Source organism: Saccoglossus kowalevskii, chromosome 2 (assembly GCF_978046115.1).
Source record: "Saccoglossus kowalevskii chromosome 2, keSacKowa6.1, whole genome shotgun sequence".
Classification (NCBI taxonomy): domain Eukaryota; kingdom Metazoa; phylum Hemichordata; class Enteropneusta; family Harrimaniidae; genus Saccoglossus; species Saccoglossus kowalevskii.
This window is the reverse complement of record NC_140642.1, coordinates 3,404,295-3,422,423: the sequence shown is the minus strand read 5'-3', so window position 1 is coordinate 3,422,423 and position 18,129 is coordinate 3,404,295. Positions and strand designations below refer to the sequence as shown.

The 18,129-nt window shown below is 38.0% G+C and overlaps 1 protein-coding gene across 1 annotated transcript; it reads right to left on the bottom strand.

Annotated features, from left to right (window-relative positions):
- Window positions 1-7,791: 7,791 nt before the first annotated feature.
- Window positions 7,792-13,392, bottom strand: LOC100378505 (galectin-8-like). The gene is made up of 7 exons (XM_002731541.4): window positions 13,134-13,392; window positions 11,938-12,026; window positions 11,375-11,585; window positions 9,246-9,368; window positions 9,005-9,061; window positions 8,456-8,544; window positions 7,792-8,282 (listed from the first exon to the last, which is right to left on the bottom strand). The coding sequence occupies exons 1-7, from the start codon at window positions 13,266-13,268 to the stop codon at window positions 7,958-7,960; spliced, it is 1,029 nt and encodes a 342-aa protein (XP_002731587.2). The 5' UTR covers window positions 13,269-13,392; the 3' UTR covers window positions 7,792-7,957.
- Between the last annotated feature and the right edge of the window lie 4,737 nt (window positions 13,393-18,129).

The window sequence follows — 18,129 nt, the reverse complement described above, 5'->3', positions numbered from 1 at the left end:
AAAGATACAGGGGATGTTGCTGCTCATTCTGGGGGTCCACCACTACTGATTCCCATACATTCTAATTTGGGATGAAATTTGAATAAGGACTTGCAGGATTGGGAACCAAAGCATCAGGATACAGTGAGGCTCAAGCGTGAATATGAATTACGGATGGTTATGCTTAAACAGAAGCTAGAGATAGAGATAGAAAAACTGGAAGCAGTAGGGATTGCTGAGGAACAAAAGAGAAGACATGAAGTGGAAATGAAGTTGCGGGATTTAGGGTTGGAGAAGTTACGTATGCAAGGTAGGGAGCATAGTATAGATAATACTGTAATTGTAGACAATGGTCCTAACATTTCTCATTTTAAGGAAGGTGATGATTTATATAATAACATTTGAAAAGATTGCAATAGCACATCATTGGCCACGAGACATGTGGGCTTTGAAATTGAAGCACAGGCTGCGTTTTCTAATACGAGTGATTAAGACTAATGATTATGATTAATTTAAAGCAGCTATTTTGCAGAAATATGAGTTGACTGCAGAGAAATACCGGAGCAGGTTTAAAAGTGTAAAGTGGGATGTGAGATGTGAGTCGTTTACTGAATGGGGTGCCAGGACAGAGAATTTGTTGGAGCATTGGTTGGAAGCAGCAGAAGTTGACAGTATGGAGACAATGATAGATCTGTTGTTAAGGAAGCAAATCATGGATATGGATTCGTGAACGGGAACCTAAATCAAAAGGTGAGGTCATTAAATTAGCTGAGCAGTATATTGCTGCTCACGGGTAAACCTAAAGCAGATAAGTGAATGGCATCAAATGGAAAATTTAGTTGGCAATCTGATTCTAATAAGAATAGTCAAGCTAATCATTAAACTCATGTTTCAAGTGTGGCAAACCTGGTCATATTACTACAACATGTCCTATGAATCTTAAGCCTAGTTCAAATAGTGGATCAGGCAAGGGTAGTAACGTATTCTTGAGTATTGTGCAGGTGAATCAAATAAAATGTAGATAAGTGTTTATATGATAGTTATATAGATGTACATATGTGCAAAGGACTGCTTAATTGACTGCTACAGGATACACGTTGTACTCAGACATTGATAAAGTCAAAGTTTGTATCAAAACGTGCATATTTGTTGGGACAGTATGTGTGTGTTAGACTTGCAGATAATAGCACAAGGCAAGTACCCATTGCAAGAGTCCATTTGAATTGTAATTTGTATAGGGGGAAACTGGATGTAGGGGTTTTAGATACCTTTGATAGCTGATGATGTTAACTTGGATAATGAGGTACATGTGAGCATGACTGAAGATAGTCAAGAGAGTACAGCTTATGTTGTCACTAGAGGAAAAAAGTAAAGCATTAAGAGAGAATAATGCTAAGGTAAGGCGTAATTAACAATTAACAGGTCTTTAAGCGGAGCAACTGCCAGAAAGTGTTGTTGATACTAATGAAAGCATAGATGATCAAGGTGAGTTAGATGAAGTTGAGGATCATAATACATTGTAATGAGATTCAGTTACTAGTAAGTGATGATGAAGTATTTGACGTGTTCAAATTGAGGAGAGAGGAGTTGATAAAATTGCAGCAATCAGATGTAACATTGACAAAGGTCCGTGAAGTAGTAGTGCCAGAAAATATGATAGCAAATAAAGTTTGTTTTTTCTGGAAAAATGGTCTATTATTTTGTCAATGGAGACCCATGAACTCGGAAGCAGCTGAGGTGACTCAGTTGGTGGTCCTGTTAAAGTGTAGAGGTGAGTTGTTAAGGATTGCTCACGATATTCCTGTAGCTGGTCATTTAGGAATAGAGAAGACAAAACAAAGGTTACTGCAGCATTTTTATTGGCCAGGGATATTCTCAGATGTGGCACATTATTGCTGAACGTGTGCTGAATGCCAAAAATCTGCTAAGAGATATGCTCATGAAAAAGTGTCGAAGATATCAATGCCAATTGTGGATGTACCATTTCAGAAGGCAGCAATAGATCTGGTAGGGCCCTTACCAAGTAGTAAAATTGTATGTTGCGTCGCTACACAGCAGAACACCCAAAGGTGTGGGATACATATTTAACATACTTACCGAGAAGTTCCACAAGCAAGCACAGGATTTGCTCCATTTGAGTTATTGTATGGAAAACATGTAAGAGGACCTCTGGCTGTGTTAAAGAAAGAGTGGACTGGAGATATTCCAGAAGAGGAAAATCTAGATGAATATGTAATTAACATGAGGGATAAGATTGGAGAAATGATGAAGTAGTGAAACAGAATATGCTGGTCGCACAGGCTAAACAGAAAAGATGGTATGATGTGAAAGCTTGTGATAGATCTTTTGATATTGGCGAAAAGGTGCTGGTGTTACTACAATCAGGCAGGCAGAAGATACAGGCAGAATGGCAAGGACCATTTCAAGTCACAAGACTCTCGGCTGAGATAGCTCCACTGTTGGCAACGCTCATCTCAATTAAAGAACAGAAGATATCATTAGAAAATGAACAATATGCATAGTATCAATGCAATGGGACTTCAACAAGAATTAAAAAATATAATTTTTCACCATAAATGATTGTGGTTTTTAAAAAGAAAAAAATATCACTTTTTACCAAAAATAACAAAAATATTCATAAAAATTAGAGAATTGAAGATATCATCATGAAATGTACAAATTTGAGAGTGGTCGACATGTTGTACCTATATATGTAATATCAAAGCAATTGGACTTGCGGTTTTTAACAAGAAGTTGAAAATATCACTTTTTACCAAAAATGACAAAAATATTCACCAAAATTAGAAAATTAAAGATATCATGATGAAATGAACAAATCTGAGAGAGGTCCACATGTAGTACCTATATATGTAATATCAAAGCAATTGGACTTGCGGTTTTTAACAAGAAGTCGAAAATATAACTTTTTACCAAAAATGACAAAAATATTCATCAAAATTAGAGAATTGAAGATATCATCATGAAATGTACAAATTTGAGAGCGGTCCACATGTAGTACCTATATATGTAATATCAAAGCAATTGGACTTGCGGTTTTTAACAAGAAGTCGAAAATATAACTTTTTACCAAAAATGACAAAAATATTCATCAAAATTAGAGAATTGAAGATATCATCATGAAATGTACAAATTTGAGAGCGGTCCACATGTAGTACCTATATATATAATATCAAAGCAATTGGACTTGTCGTTTTTAACAAGAAGTCGAAAATATCACTTTTTACCAAAAATGACAAAAATATTCACCAAAATTAGAAAATTAAAGATATCATCATGAAATGAACAAATTTGAGAGTGGTCCACATGTAGTACCTATATATGTGATATCAAAGCAATTGGACTTGCGGTTTTTAACAAGAAGTCGAAAATATCACTTTTTACCAAAAATGACAAAAATATTCACCAAAATTAGAAAATTAAAGATATCATCATGAAATGAACAAATTTGAGAGTGGTCCACATGTTGTACCTATATATGTAATATCAAAGCAATTGGACTTGCGGTTTTTAACAAGAAGTCGAAAATATCACTTTTTACCAAAAATGACAAAAATATTCACCAAAATTAGAAAATTAAAGATATCATGATGAAATGAACAAATCTGAGAGAGGTCCACATGTAGTACCTATATATGTAATATCAAAGCAATTGGACTTGCGGTTTTTAACAAGAAGTCGAAAATATAACTTTTTACCAAAAATGACAAAAATATTCATCAAAATTAGAGAATTGAAGATATCATCATGAAATGTACAAATTTGAGAGCGGTCCACATGTAGTACCTATATATATAATATCAAAGCAATTGGACTTGTCGTTTTTAACAAGAAGTCGAAAATATCACTTTTTACCAAAAATGACAAAAATATTCACCAAAATTAGAAAATTAAAGATATCATCATGAAATGAACAAATTTGAGAGTGGTCCACATGTAGTACCTATATATGTAATATCAAAGCAATTGGACTTGCGGTTTTTAACAAGAAGTCGAAAATATCACTTTTTACCAAAAATGACAAAAATATTCACCAAAATTAGAAAATTAAAGATATCATGATGAAATGAACAAATCTGAGAGAGGTCCACATGTAGTACCTATATATGTAATATCAAAGCAATTGGACTTGTGGTTTTTAACAAGAAGTCGAAAATATAACTTTTTACCAAAAATGACAAAAATATTCATCAAAATTAGAGAATTGAAGATATCATCATGAAATGAACAAATTTGAGAGTGGTCCACATGTAGTACCTATATATGTAATATCAAAGCAATTGGACTTGCGGTTTTTAACAAGAAGACGAAAATATCACTTTTTACCAAAAATATTCACCAAAATCAAAGAAAGCTTAGAAAGAACTCCCGTGTGCTGAGAGTTTTGGAGACACATTACAAATTAATTCAAAATTACTTATACTTGAGATATTGATGGAATAGCTGAAAACTAATTATGCAAATAAGGTAACTAATATGAACAGATTTAAGTGTAAAACTAATAAGGTCTGCACAATGTACCAAGTTTCATTGAAATGTGATTAGAACCAAAAAAATATTAATTATTATACTAATTAGAGAATTAATATGAACAGATTTTAACCCAAAATTAATCAGACTGTCTATTGTCCTAGAGAATTTATGTACCAAGTTTTATTCAAATGTGATGATCAATACTTGAGATATCAGTATTAAATAATTATGTTAATTAGGTGATTAAGAAGCATAAATATTTACCAAAAACTAATATGGTGCATAGTCTTAGGTTCATTGAAATGTGATGGGTACTCTTTAAAAGTTTCATTGAAATCCAATGAGTGGTTTTTAGACATCATAGAACAGCAAAAAATTAACTAGTTATGCAAATTAGGTAATTAATAGGCACAATTATTTATCCCAAAATTAATCAGGTCTCTGCATAGTCCTAGAATATCTATGTCACAAGTCTCATTGAAATGTGATGATTAGTACTTGAGATATCAGGTGAAAAGCTGAAAATTAACTAATTATGCTAATAAGGTGATTAATATGCACAAATATTTACCCAAAAACTAATTAGGTCTCTGCACAGTCCTCAAGTAACGATGTACCAAGTTTCATTGAAACGTGATCATTACTACTCGAAATATCAAAAGCTGAAAATTAATTAATTATGCAAATTAGGTAATTAATATGTACTGATATTACCCTAAAAACTATCAGGTATGTGCAGTGTCCCAAGTTTTATTGAAATGTTATGATTAGTACTTGAGATATCAGTGGAAAAGCCGAAAATTGATTAATCATTATGTAAATTAGGTAATTAATAATAACAGATTTTTACGCAAAACTAATCAAATCTACGCATTAGTTCAGAGCATCCATGTGCCAAGTTTCATTGAAATCCAATGAGTGGTTCTTCAAAAATCAGTGGAACAGTCATAGAACAGCTTAAAATCAGTTAATTATCATGCAAATTAGGTAATTAATATTCATAGATTTTTACCCAAAACTAATCAAATCTGCGCACTAGTTCAGAGCATCCATGTGCCAAATTTCATCAAAATCCAATGAGTGGTTCTTTAGATATCAGTGGAACAGTCTTGGAACAGCTAAAAATCAGCTAATTATCATGCAAATTAGGTAATTAATATTCATTGATTTTTACCAAAACCTAATCAACTCTGTGCATTATCCCAGAGCATCTATGTACCAAGTTTCACCAAAATTTGATTAGTGGTTCTTGAGATAACGGTGGAACAAAAAAAGTGACATACATACATACATACATACAGACAGGGTAACTGCAAAGACTCCCTTTTGTGCTTCGCACATGGGAGTCAATTAGAGAATTAAAGATATCATTACAAAATGAACAAATATAAGAGAGGTCCACATGTAGTACCTATATATGTAATATCAAAGCAATTGGACTTGCGGTTTTTAACAAGAAGTTGAAAAAATCACTTTTTACCAAAAGTGACCAAAATATTCACCATAATTAGAGAATTGAAGATGAAATGAACAAATTTGGTGACACTGTTAAGAGATCTATGGAAACGTTTGATGTTGCCTGTTATATTTCTACTTTTCATTTGTTGAAGGGATATTGGCAAATTCCTTTGAGTAAATCTTCCTGTCAGAAATCTGCTTTCATAACTCAATTTGGTCTCTTTGAATTACAGTGATGCCCTTTGGCATGAAAAACGGCCCAGCAATCATACAAAGGTTAATAAATCAAATACTGCAAGGTACAAGTGAGTACAACGTATGCTGGTGCATATATGGATGACATAGAGGTACATGATGTTAGCTGGAAAGCGCATTTATTACATTTTCAGGCTGTACTTGAGCAATTGCGGAATGCAAGGTTGACTGTCAAGCCTAGCAAGTGTTATATTAGTGGGCCACAAGTGTCCTTTGTTGGTTATATTCCTAACTTCTCTGAAATTGCTTTTTATTTGACAGAGTTAACAAAGAAGAAGTGTTCAAATCAAGTAATATGAACTGAAGACCGAGACATAATTTTGTAAACTGAAACAAGCATTGACATCTGAACCTGTACTGCATAATCCAGATTATACCAAACCCTTTGTCTTGCAGGTTGACGTTTGTGATCATGGTATTGGTGGGGTGTGAAGTCAAAATAATGACAAAGGAGAAGAACATCCCATAATATACATCAGTAGGAAGTTGTTGCCTGGTGAAATGAATTATGCAACTATTGAGAAGGAATTTTTGGCCATTGTTTGGACAGTGGAAGGATTATATCCATATTTGTATGGTAGAGCATTTACTGTTCAGAGTGACCATCATCCTTTAAAATGGTTGAATCAAAATCATGGACTGATGCGTTGGAGTCTGACCCTGCAAGGGTACCAGATAAATTTTTAACATAAAAAAGGGGTTCGAAAATGGCAATGCTGATGGCTTGTCAAGAGCATGGCAGCCAGGATTGACTTCCCAAATTAGTTGTCAGCAGTTGTATAGTGAAGTATAAGTAAAAAAAAAATAGTGCTGTGTGCGGCTTGGTGCTTTTCTATCACCTAAATATCATGTGCTAGATATTAAGTTTATCCAGGTACTGCAGCACAGTCATATTTTAGAATTGTTTGCTGGTGTTTATGGTTATATATTTAACTTGTTATTATTGAGTTCAAAGTATTTTCAAGTGTATTTCAACGTTTTTAAAATCGAGTTTTCATCCTCTATAAGGGGATTTGAGGCTATGATATTGATATTGATACATTGTCATGAAACATCTCGAGAGTATCTAAGGCTCGGTTCCAGGCCTAGCAGTTGAGCAATAAACACCTTGGCTACAAGTGCTTCTCTCCAGTGGTTATTCTCCCCCCAGATTTGGTGACCAATACTCACTTGGTTCACTCTACCTTGAGAAGTCTGTTCTCAGTTTACACCATCTATCATTAATTATGCAAAAAAAATACACAAACATCAAACTTGACCATCTTTGCATGTTTGTTTATAACATATAAATTTGAAACCGATCATGTAAAAATTATTTAAGTTATCAACAACAACAATGCCAAAACCTTACTTTACCTTCCCCTTTGTTTACACTACACTACGGGCAAGGCAATTACACATGAATCTGACATCTGCTGATGCCATCCTCATTGTACATTCATTTTCTGGCTCAATTACAAAGTTGTTCCGCCATCTTGTAAAATATACTAAATATACTACATAAAAATAAAAGAAAAGATTTGGTCCAATGTACTAGCATTCGTTAACAGCACCACCTCGCCCAACCACCAGTACTATGAATAATAGTAAATACATTAATTTAAAACATTTGTTCTTTTGCAATGTCATTATGTCATTAATGAATATTAATGTGTGTGCTACAAAAAACTTCCGATTATCTCGTAACCCATGTACATAAATTGAATCTGAACTCATACTAAGTTGCTGATATCGTAAAATCAACAACATTCTGACTTACTGGGAGACTACGAACCTATTGATAACGTATCTGGTTTATACGAACATCGCCACCAACGTGTAAAGTATTAACTTGCTGGTAAGCAATTCGGTGACGATATTCCAACAAATGCCTGCCATTGACAGCTACTTTGTAACAGTCATTCTGGCACAATATGATAATTTCGAAATTAGTATTCGCTTGAAATGGAAAATAAGGAGCAGTTTTCTCTTCTGGTCCCCATTTCTTGCCATGTCTGGTATTGCAGATAATTGCATTAGCTGGGAATCGTGGATTGAAGTGGAATACGATATCGTGACTCTTGTCCTGGTTGTGTCCAATCTGGAGGTTTACACCGAACCTGTAAAAACATTATATATAACATTTATATACAACAGTTATTTCAGCAAATATTTGAATCAACACGGAGAACAAGTATACTGCATTTATACACTCTAGATATCACATGCCCTTGTTACTGACACAAAGGAACACAATAAAATTTAACAGATTATTCAGATAAGTATCCAATACCTGGTGGGATTGGGAGGCGCTGTCCCGTTTATTATAACCATTTTACCAGGAAACATTCCGTTCGGTATTGGTCCAATATATGGAGTTGACTGAAATAAAATTTTCAAAATATTATTTTAGAACACTAATTGGTATTATGTCACTTCCTAAATGCAAATCATGTTACAGATATGAAGACGTACTCGAACATAGAGACATACTCTGACAGGGAGACATACTCGAACAGGGACGCATGCTGAGACAAGTCGACGTACTTGGACAGGGAGACATACTCGAACATAGAGACGTACTCGGACAGGGAGACATACTCGGACAATGAGACTTACTTTGACAATGAGACATACTCAGACAGGGATACACATTAAGACAGGGAGACGTGCCCGGATGCATTCAATAAAACTACGCATTGGCTATTCAAGCAACAACAACACACATTTTTAACAGTAAACTCAGTTTATTTTAATAACTAAGATAAGCCAAAATGCCAAGTTACTCATTGAATGACAACACAAATATATAACTTTTTTCAGTAAAGATAAATATACTCACAGGATTTACAATGGGTCCTACCGGGGCAGCAGCTACTTGGGTCCCACCTGCTGCAACCTAAATAACACATCACGCAAACGTTAGTTTATAATCCCAATTAAATGAAACAGACATTCAGAGTTTATACACAATATTAGGTAACTGATAGAACTCATGGAAATTCTCAAAAACTGCTAAAGCTAAATTCGTGTTTTTATTATAAGTTTTTTTAGCCATTATGTTACTGTGTTCGGTAATGTACCTGTTCATCCTGGAATTTCACAGATGTGATTGTGACGTCACCAATGATAGCAAGATAGTCGATCTTCTTCAGAGGTCTGACACGGTGTTTATACGTAATGTAATGCTGACCGTTGACAGCAACCTGAAAGGACGTACAGTTCAATATGTATTACATTCAAATCGATTCATTGTAACTTTTCTAAACAGGGTTCTGTCTATCAGCAATTTTTATGAATGACCCAAATATTTTCCACGTCACAGCCACACATGGGGTGCAACCACAGGGTCTTGTAATGTTTCTAAGTCAGTATAACCGGAGTGACGTAAAATCTGCAAGCACCGTAGGTACGAGAAGGGAAGACACTAATTTCATGAAATCAACACTAGGTGTCAGTTACATGTGCCACAAACATTAATTCACTAATTGCCTTTAAAAACCAGCCACCGAACAGGCATATTTTACTTGTCCGATTTAATAAATACTGCGAAACTGTGAGTAGTTGAAAATTTAACACAAGTTTACTATCCGTGTAAACCTAAATAACAAAGCAGATACCCCATAGATAAAACCTCCAATAAAATGCGAAATGGTTACAATACACACTATGTATATGCCAGGTACCCGATCTCTATAGCGACCTCTAGATTCAGGAACTAGGAATATCAAGGTAGACAAAATTGCTTGGATTAGTACAATACCAGAAATAATATACATTAAATTTTCCTTCTTGGCTAAAATAAGTTTTTAGAAACATTGCAGTCAGAAATTTAAAAGCAGTACTAGACGCATTGTTGTGGTAACATGTTTTCACTTTTTTCAGTTTTAGAATACATACATATACTATATATAGACCTTAAGTGGAATTTCTCTTTTAAGCGAAACACATGCCGGCACGTGATGCAATCAGAAAGTGGAAGCACCTCAAAAGTTCTTCGTTGGTGGTGGCGCTGTTATATATTGATAACATACTGCTTTCTCTATTTATCCCACACGTGTCAAATCGGCGAAGAAATGAAATATATCACTGTATATACACAATTGCCCATCGCCCTTGGGCTAATATTACAGTTGAACAAGACTGGTCTTCATTAATAAGTTTGGGCAGAGCGAAGCGACTTGGTCGAGCTGCATTGATCAGCTGTCAAAATCGCAGTGATTGGCATCTCTGACATCAACAAGTTAATATTGTAGCCAATTTCTTATTTTGTTTCATTTGATAACATCAGTCAGGATTTTGAGTTGATCGATTTCTACAGTCTATACCCTTTGGATTGGATTACGAATCACAGCACTTATTTAACTGCGTCATTTTGGGTTTATTAGCTGATAATTAAGCGTTGGTTGACGAATTTGAAGATGTATCGCGACACTGACCAGATTTTTTAATTAGACACAACTATAATATCTGAAACTATCTGTGGCAACTATCCTATCGCTAAACGAATGAATGACAAGTATCGAATGCATGGTGCTTAAATGAATAGAGAATATGACATTTTCTTCACGTCCAATAAGTTTTCTTCCACCACACGTATGTATGCATTTTGATTGGTCGGCTGCTTGGGGTTCAAGTGAGGTTGACGTAAAATTATTGAGAGTTTAAATATAAATTTGCATACATGTCTGAGTAAGGCAAAGATGGTGACTTTGACTACAAACAAACTGAGTAAAAACTGAGACGTTACCAAGCTTTGATTAGATATTTTTTTAGGAATCACCGGCAGTAATTATTGCAAGTCACACTGAGGTCAAACCTCATACTTGTGATTTACATTAGACTATGACCGCATTGGATTGTGGGAAAATCAAAGTTTATCAACACAAATGTCGCAAATGGGTCATTGTTATCCACTTCAAACAACAGTACAGTGAGCATGAACAGACCGTACAATTATAAACATTGGGGATTATTTCAACATTTGATGATAAATATTTTAATTCTTATAACATCTGTTTTTGAAATTCATTCATACTTTTATACATATGCGAAAGCAGATTTTTGGGGCATAAATTTTCAGACATTTTAAGAAGTTGCTTTCTCACAACTAAATGGTCTTTCTTAATTAGATTTAAAGAAGCTTGAATTACTGCTAATATTTAATTGTTGAATACTGAGTTCCATTGGCATTTAAGATGAGATAATATACCTTAAATTCTTCTTTGTCAGCCAGGATCATAATCTCAAAGTTTTGACCAGGTACGAATGGCTGGTAAGGCACGCCACGTTCCTCAACACCCCATTTCTCGTTTGTCAACGTATTCCTAACAATATGCCCAAGCTTTACTCGGATTGCAAGGTGGAATGCAATGTCTGCACGTGGTTTAGTACTGGCACCAATCTGAAAGTTTATACCAAACCTGAGAAAACATAACACAAAAACCAATAAACGTACATACTGAAACAAACATACAATTTCTACATACTGTATATACAACTGGTAACAATTAAATTTGTTTGCGGTCAACGATTTCTAGGTAATGTAGCTATGTAGTGTACTTAGTAACACTTTCATTTTGTTTCAAATCTAGATTGATAGATTGATCATTGCATTGTTACGTAGTAATTATTATTGGTTGTGTTATCTACTGTTATTGGTATGGGTGTCATGGTGATACATAATAATTATAAATATGCAATGAGATGCCAATATAGACAGACGAGGACAAGATATGACTGATACACGTAAACGCAATAATAGTAAAAATGTACCTGTCGGCATTTCGGGGAACACTTCCCTGTATGACTACCATTTTCCCAGGTCTCGTACATCCGGGGATTTGACCCAGAAAAGGAATGCTCTGAGTAAAAAAACCACGTAAAATCAATATTAAAGGGCAGTGGACATCAAGCAGTGTGCAAATTTCATGTAAATAAACAATGTATTTTACACGCATTGTATGTGTCGCTATGAGTCCCATATCGAACAGGACGCGGTGTAACGACCGCCGCTCTTCAATTACACCTCTCATTCTCCACAGATGTCCAAAAGACTGTTTTAAGTTTTCAATAAAAGCAAAATACGTCACTGACACTTTCTGACATCATTTGCCTTAATTGATCGAGATGTAACTTCACGGCAGAGTTTTTTTTATATATGTTCTCAAATAATAAAAACAGCATCGTATTATTTCAATTTGCATTGCAGTTTGCATTTTATCACTTCATGCAAACTTATCACTGAACCAAGAAAGACATTGTATTCATTTTTCCTCAAAATCAAGTCCAAACACCTTAATAAAATTCAGAAGTTTATTCATATTTTAATATTCTAATTAAACTGACTATATTAAAAAGCAATAACAATTAGAAAAAATTACTTTGATGACTTTATCAATATTAAACTTCTAGTTTAACAAACATTTATAATTAAAATTTATACCTTTATTACACCAAACTTTATTTAACCAAACTAGAAACGGTAGTAAAAAAGAATTATCTTATCTTAGGCTGAGAAAAAAAAAATATCTTTGTTTCTCGTTTCCGTGCACATCATTTCAAACTATGTGCCTCGGACGTGTTTTCCCTTCTAAAGCACTCCAAAATGCGCTTGTACTCGCACTTGTCTCAAATTTCCTCCATTTTAGCTCAGTATTCAAAAAAAAAAAAAAAATCACCTCGCTTCCTCATTTTGAAATTTACATGAAACGAGAAACAGAGATTTTTTTTCCTGGCCTTGTATACAGTATAGCTTTACGCGATACGCATAGATTCGTGGAACCAGGTGTGTGACTAAACTCAGTCTGTGAGGAACTGACTTGTCACCTCTTCCCGGAATTTGAATGTTGAATATGAGTACTAACGGTATATATCTGATTGTAAATTAGATTGGTTTCTGAATGTTATATCTCATATAATGACTAACAATATATGCACCTCCATAATAATATAAATTGAGTTATACTCACGGGGTTTAATATCGGCTTGGTCGCTCCTTGTTGAGGGTAGCACATCTGCGGATAGGCCGCCCCCGGTGTAGGGTAAGCGCCACAGCCACCACCGCCCATCGCTGGGTTCCAACCGGCAGGTGACGGATATGCCATGATTTGTAAAGAATATCTGATATATGTAAAAATGAAATGAGTTGACAACAAGCAAGGTTTCAGCTCAGTATATGGCGTTATAACGAATTGCCGTGTTACTTCCTGGAACTCTGAGGTTATGACCTCGTAGTCATCCCAATAGTATATTCACACACTCTGATTGGCTGTATTCATACGCGAGGTATTTAAATAGTTCTTGAATATAATCATAAGTTTAATGTTAGAATAGACCAAAATAACGCAACGAATAGTGTCATAGTATTATTGAACAGTGCGTGTGCGTACATAAGTGTACATGTACTTGTGTTTTGTCATTGACTATATAATTGCTTATCCTCGAGGGCGGACACATCCGGGCAATTTCTACCGCCTGGCAACCCGCGGCGGTGAAAACAAAGGCCCAAAACTCGCATAAAACGGTACTTTGGGATGATTGTTGAGACTCCCCTGAACAGTGCAACAAAATTAGCCCTACGTGTGTAACACATATAAATTTGGTTGTTCAGGATTACTTTAAAGTTGAGTTTGTGTTGTTTTCTCGAGTTTTCACCGGCTCCACCGGCGTTCCACAGCAGCGCGCACAAAGCCCATAGAAATACGTGGTACAGTGGTGCGCGTCTTAACAACGTAGAACTGTGACGTAGCTCCGCCCCCCCCCCGAGGATTGTTTTGAAAACGCGCGGATGAATATTCACAGTGACAAGGCAATATCGATAGCACAACACATGCAGTTCCTGGTATAAATGACGCGCTGCGCGACGACCACCGCGCTTTAAACCACGTCCATAAATGTTGGCGACACGAATGCGAACGTGATAGAAAACACTACTGTATTATGTTAACTCTAGGGTTCAGTACCCTACCGAGCCTATAAATAGGACGCGCAAGTATTTTAGCGCCTGTCTTTATGGCGTTGTTGTGTTACATACTAGTATTTCTTTATGGTAAATTATTCTGTATATCAGTGGATGTACTGTAATGACGTAATAAACTACTCTACGCTTTATTACTTACGTAATTTACATGGACTGAGCAACACCACAGTCATTCGCCAACAAACTGTTAGGTCTAATCCTATGAACCCTAGTTCGTTTCATACTGTGTGACCTCGCCCAAAACCGTAACACTGGTAACCTCTGAACTTGCCCAACAGAGTATTTATTCCGAGTTTGCAGTACTCGTAGTATACATTTATATTTATACAGTGGTGTTGATCCCAGAGGCTCCAAGGGTGGTCTGCTTAAAGTGGACAATACAACCGATAAGTCCCAATCGGACGGTTCCCTTGTTGGGAGTCAACAGTCTCCTAATAATAGAACAATCAGCTAGTCTTGGCCCCAAAGAATTCTCGATGGTGGGTGATAAGGCTGGCCTATAGCAATGATCCCTGCATAGAACAAGCCCAACTTGTCAGACAACTGGACGAACAAATCAGCTACCTGGCCAACAGAGGGATGGCATGGATCAACCACATTTGCACTACACCAGTCAACGTACGCCCACCATTTTGAGACATAGGCTGATTGGTGGAATCTCTGTTCGCCCTGGTCAGGATGTTGGCAGCCGGCTCAGATAAACCTGAGCGAGTCAACTGAGAGCCTTGATGCGTGCAAGTGGTACACCGCTGGGCTCGTTGGTAGTGCCCCGTCTCGTTAGAATAGCAGATCCAGTATGTCTGGAAGCAACACTGCTGTTGCGACTAACATTTCAAACAGTAGTGGAAACCTTGCTTGGCCCGTTGGGCGCCACCAGCGTCAAAATGCAGGTGCACTCCTGTCGAGGTTTCTCCATGTGGGCCCATGGGATTGACAAAGCGCCCCTGGCCCAAGCTCCTGAAGTCTGCAGGAGTGTCACAAACGCCGGGAACTTGGCATTCTGGGGTGTGGCAAAAAGGTCTATCTTTGGGCCGTCCCACATTCGAAATAGTCTGGAGGCTACCCATTAGGGAGACAACGTGAGAGGACGTCCACTTTACTGACCCCTGGAAGATGGTGTGCAGTTAGCTCCACATTGTATTCCAGGCACCAAAGGAGAATTTTCTCCGCCAGGACTGACAGCGATTGGGATCTGCCCCCCCCCCCCAGTTACTGTAGGTGAGCCTGGTACTGCAACTAAGTGAACTGTACCGGGTGGCTGTGTAACGCAGCTTGGGGAACTACCTTGCAAACCGAGGTTTGCTGACTAGGCATTCGGCTAGGTCTCTTAGTGCTAAGCAACAGGCCTGCGATGGCCGTACCAAGCCCGCCTCTGTGTCGAACTCCATGCCCAGGAACACCAACTGTTGTGTTGACTGAGCATGTACTGATTTAGTCTGCTTAAGTCCAGAACTGGACGCCAGCCACCTGTGGCCTTTGGGATTACAAGCACATTTGAATAGAAGCCCAGACTTATGGACAGTATCCTATGGACTGTCTGGCGCCCTTTGCAAGCAAACTGTCTACCTCCCGTTGGATTGCTTCCGCCTTGCGGGGGTCCCCTGGCAGTACTACTGGCAGTACTACTGACAGTGGTATCTTGTAACCGTGTATCACAACCTGGATAGGGGATCAGATACCCGCTGCCTTCAAGCCAGAATACCGAACGTAAAATGTTTACTGGCGAAAACACATGCCTCCAAGTAGGCATCCAGCTGTAGAAGAGAGCCAGGTGACACTGGAGGATGTCACACTTAGCTGTGCCATGTCGCCTGGTCTAGAAGGCTGGTGCGTTCTGCCTCTGAGGTCTCAGAGTTCTGGGCGCACACAATTATGCGTGCCAGCCACATACTCCAAGAAGTTAATGGGTCGTAACTCTGCCCTCAGGGCGTGATGGGTCGTTTTGGATTGAGCTGCCGAAAACGTCCAAGGAACGTGGCCACCCATCGAGCAAACGTTCAGGGTCGGGATCGGAACATTGTGATCCAGTAAGGGTCAGAACCTTGGGATCCAGTCTGGGTCATGCAGCTTTATCTCAGGCTTTGCTTGGTGTGGCTCACAGCGTCATTATGAAGGGATGACTCCAAGGGGCCGCCCAAGGTTGTACCCACCATGTCAGACATGGCTGCACTGCCTCCCCTTATCTTAATAAAGTGAGCGAGAGCATGTCTGACAGAGTGGCTGACGGTCGGTTTGGTCCCCCCTAGGAACACCTGAGATTCAACAAAGAGGGAGTCTATACCTGTAGCGAAGGCAGACTCGAGGAGACCCGGTGCCACTAGCCTGTGCCTCGCCTGCATCCCAATTAATGGGGAGTTCGGGGCTGGGATCGGGGGGATTCCGGGAAGAGGCATGCCTCAAATGAGAATGTCGCTTCTTAGTGTGCTTCTTCTGGCTAGCCGCCGGAGGGGCCGCCGCAGTGAAGACACCCTGCTCTACCTGCATTTGATCTACCGACCTGCAAGGGACACAATTTGTCCCGACAGATCCTCAGCCAAAGACCAAATCTCTGAGGAAAACCCAGCGCCATGCGAGAACGGATCCACAGAGGGATCCGCAACAGGCCCCATAGGAGTAAAAACCTCCAGAGGCACAGCCTCGCCGTTGCCGGCACAATCAGGTACTGCAAAAGCAGACTGCGACAGCAGGGGGGCTAGAATCTCAGGACCTCCACTGTCAGGCCTCTCACTCATCGCCGCAGTTGTCTAGGTACTGGTAGAAAAGTGGGAAGACTTTCTGCTCTTGCTAGCACTCCACTCACTCACGCATACATTGCTCCCAGTACTGCATGCGCAAATGCTGTGAACTTGAGTCAGTCTCGGTAATTTACATGCGGCCTTGGAATGTTCCCAGGCCCTTGAAACCAGTTGATGCAAATATACTCTATGCAAAACTCTGAGCCTCGAACACAGTCCAAATGCAAGTAGCATTCCAACTTGGTAGCTCCTGATGGCAACCACCGCACAACCACCTCGATCTTTGGGGTGACAAAACAAGAGGTGAGGAGCCTTTGGTGTGTTTCCCTTTCTTCCTATCCATTTCTAAAAACACATTGGTAAAAATGAACAAGACATGCATGAGAGGAATTACACAAAGAGATCTAACAACGTGGTCAAATTAGTCATTTTGACTGGCCGGAGTCTATGCTGGGTAATTGAACATAGTGAATTGAGCTTAAAATCGTTGATTCGAATCCAGGGAAATGTTGTGTCTTCACTTCTTCAATCATGTTCTGAAAATCAGTTCTCTCCTAATAAATGGGTATTGATGAGAACAAACAAACTAGTACAAGGATACTGCCTAGAACTAAAAAAGAATACTTTCATACCAAATACTGAATGAAAACTGTCTGCTACCAAAGGTAAACAAACTGTTAGAAGAATAGCAATGAGTCAGAAAGTAGTATTACCATGAACACTACTGTGGCACATATATACAATCGCTCAGCAAATTGAAAACTGCGTAGTTATCTGTAAAATCTTGTCACTTGTTGCAGGGTAACCCTCGACCTGCAGACTATAATAACCCAAAGATACAATATGCACAATGCTTACGAAGTCGGATGAACCACGTACCCTCAGTACGAGGTGACCAGTGATGCAAAGTTCCTATCTGTTAAATAAAGTGAAGTCAACAAACCTGCCTACTTTGCATCATTGTGGAATGTATTTGAATGTTGGCTGTAAGCTTTGTAGATAAGCAGGTTACAATTGAGTGCGTCAACCACATTTCACAGTACATACATCTACATGCTAAAATCTCAGACAACGAATAAATATTGGTTGTCTGACCTGAAATGTACAGCTAACATTAAACAGTCAAATAGTGGTTAGTACTCGTTACCAAAATCCACTGAACCATGCATCACGGTTACATCCCTAATTAAAAAAACAGTGTGAGCATAATGTTATTTCATCACTTCTCTTGAGAACCAAGTTGTTTATTCA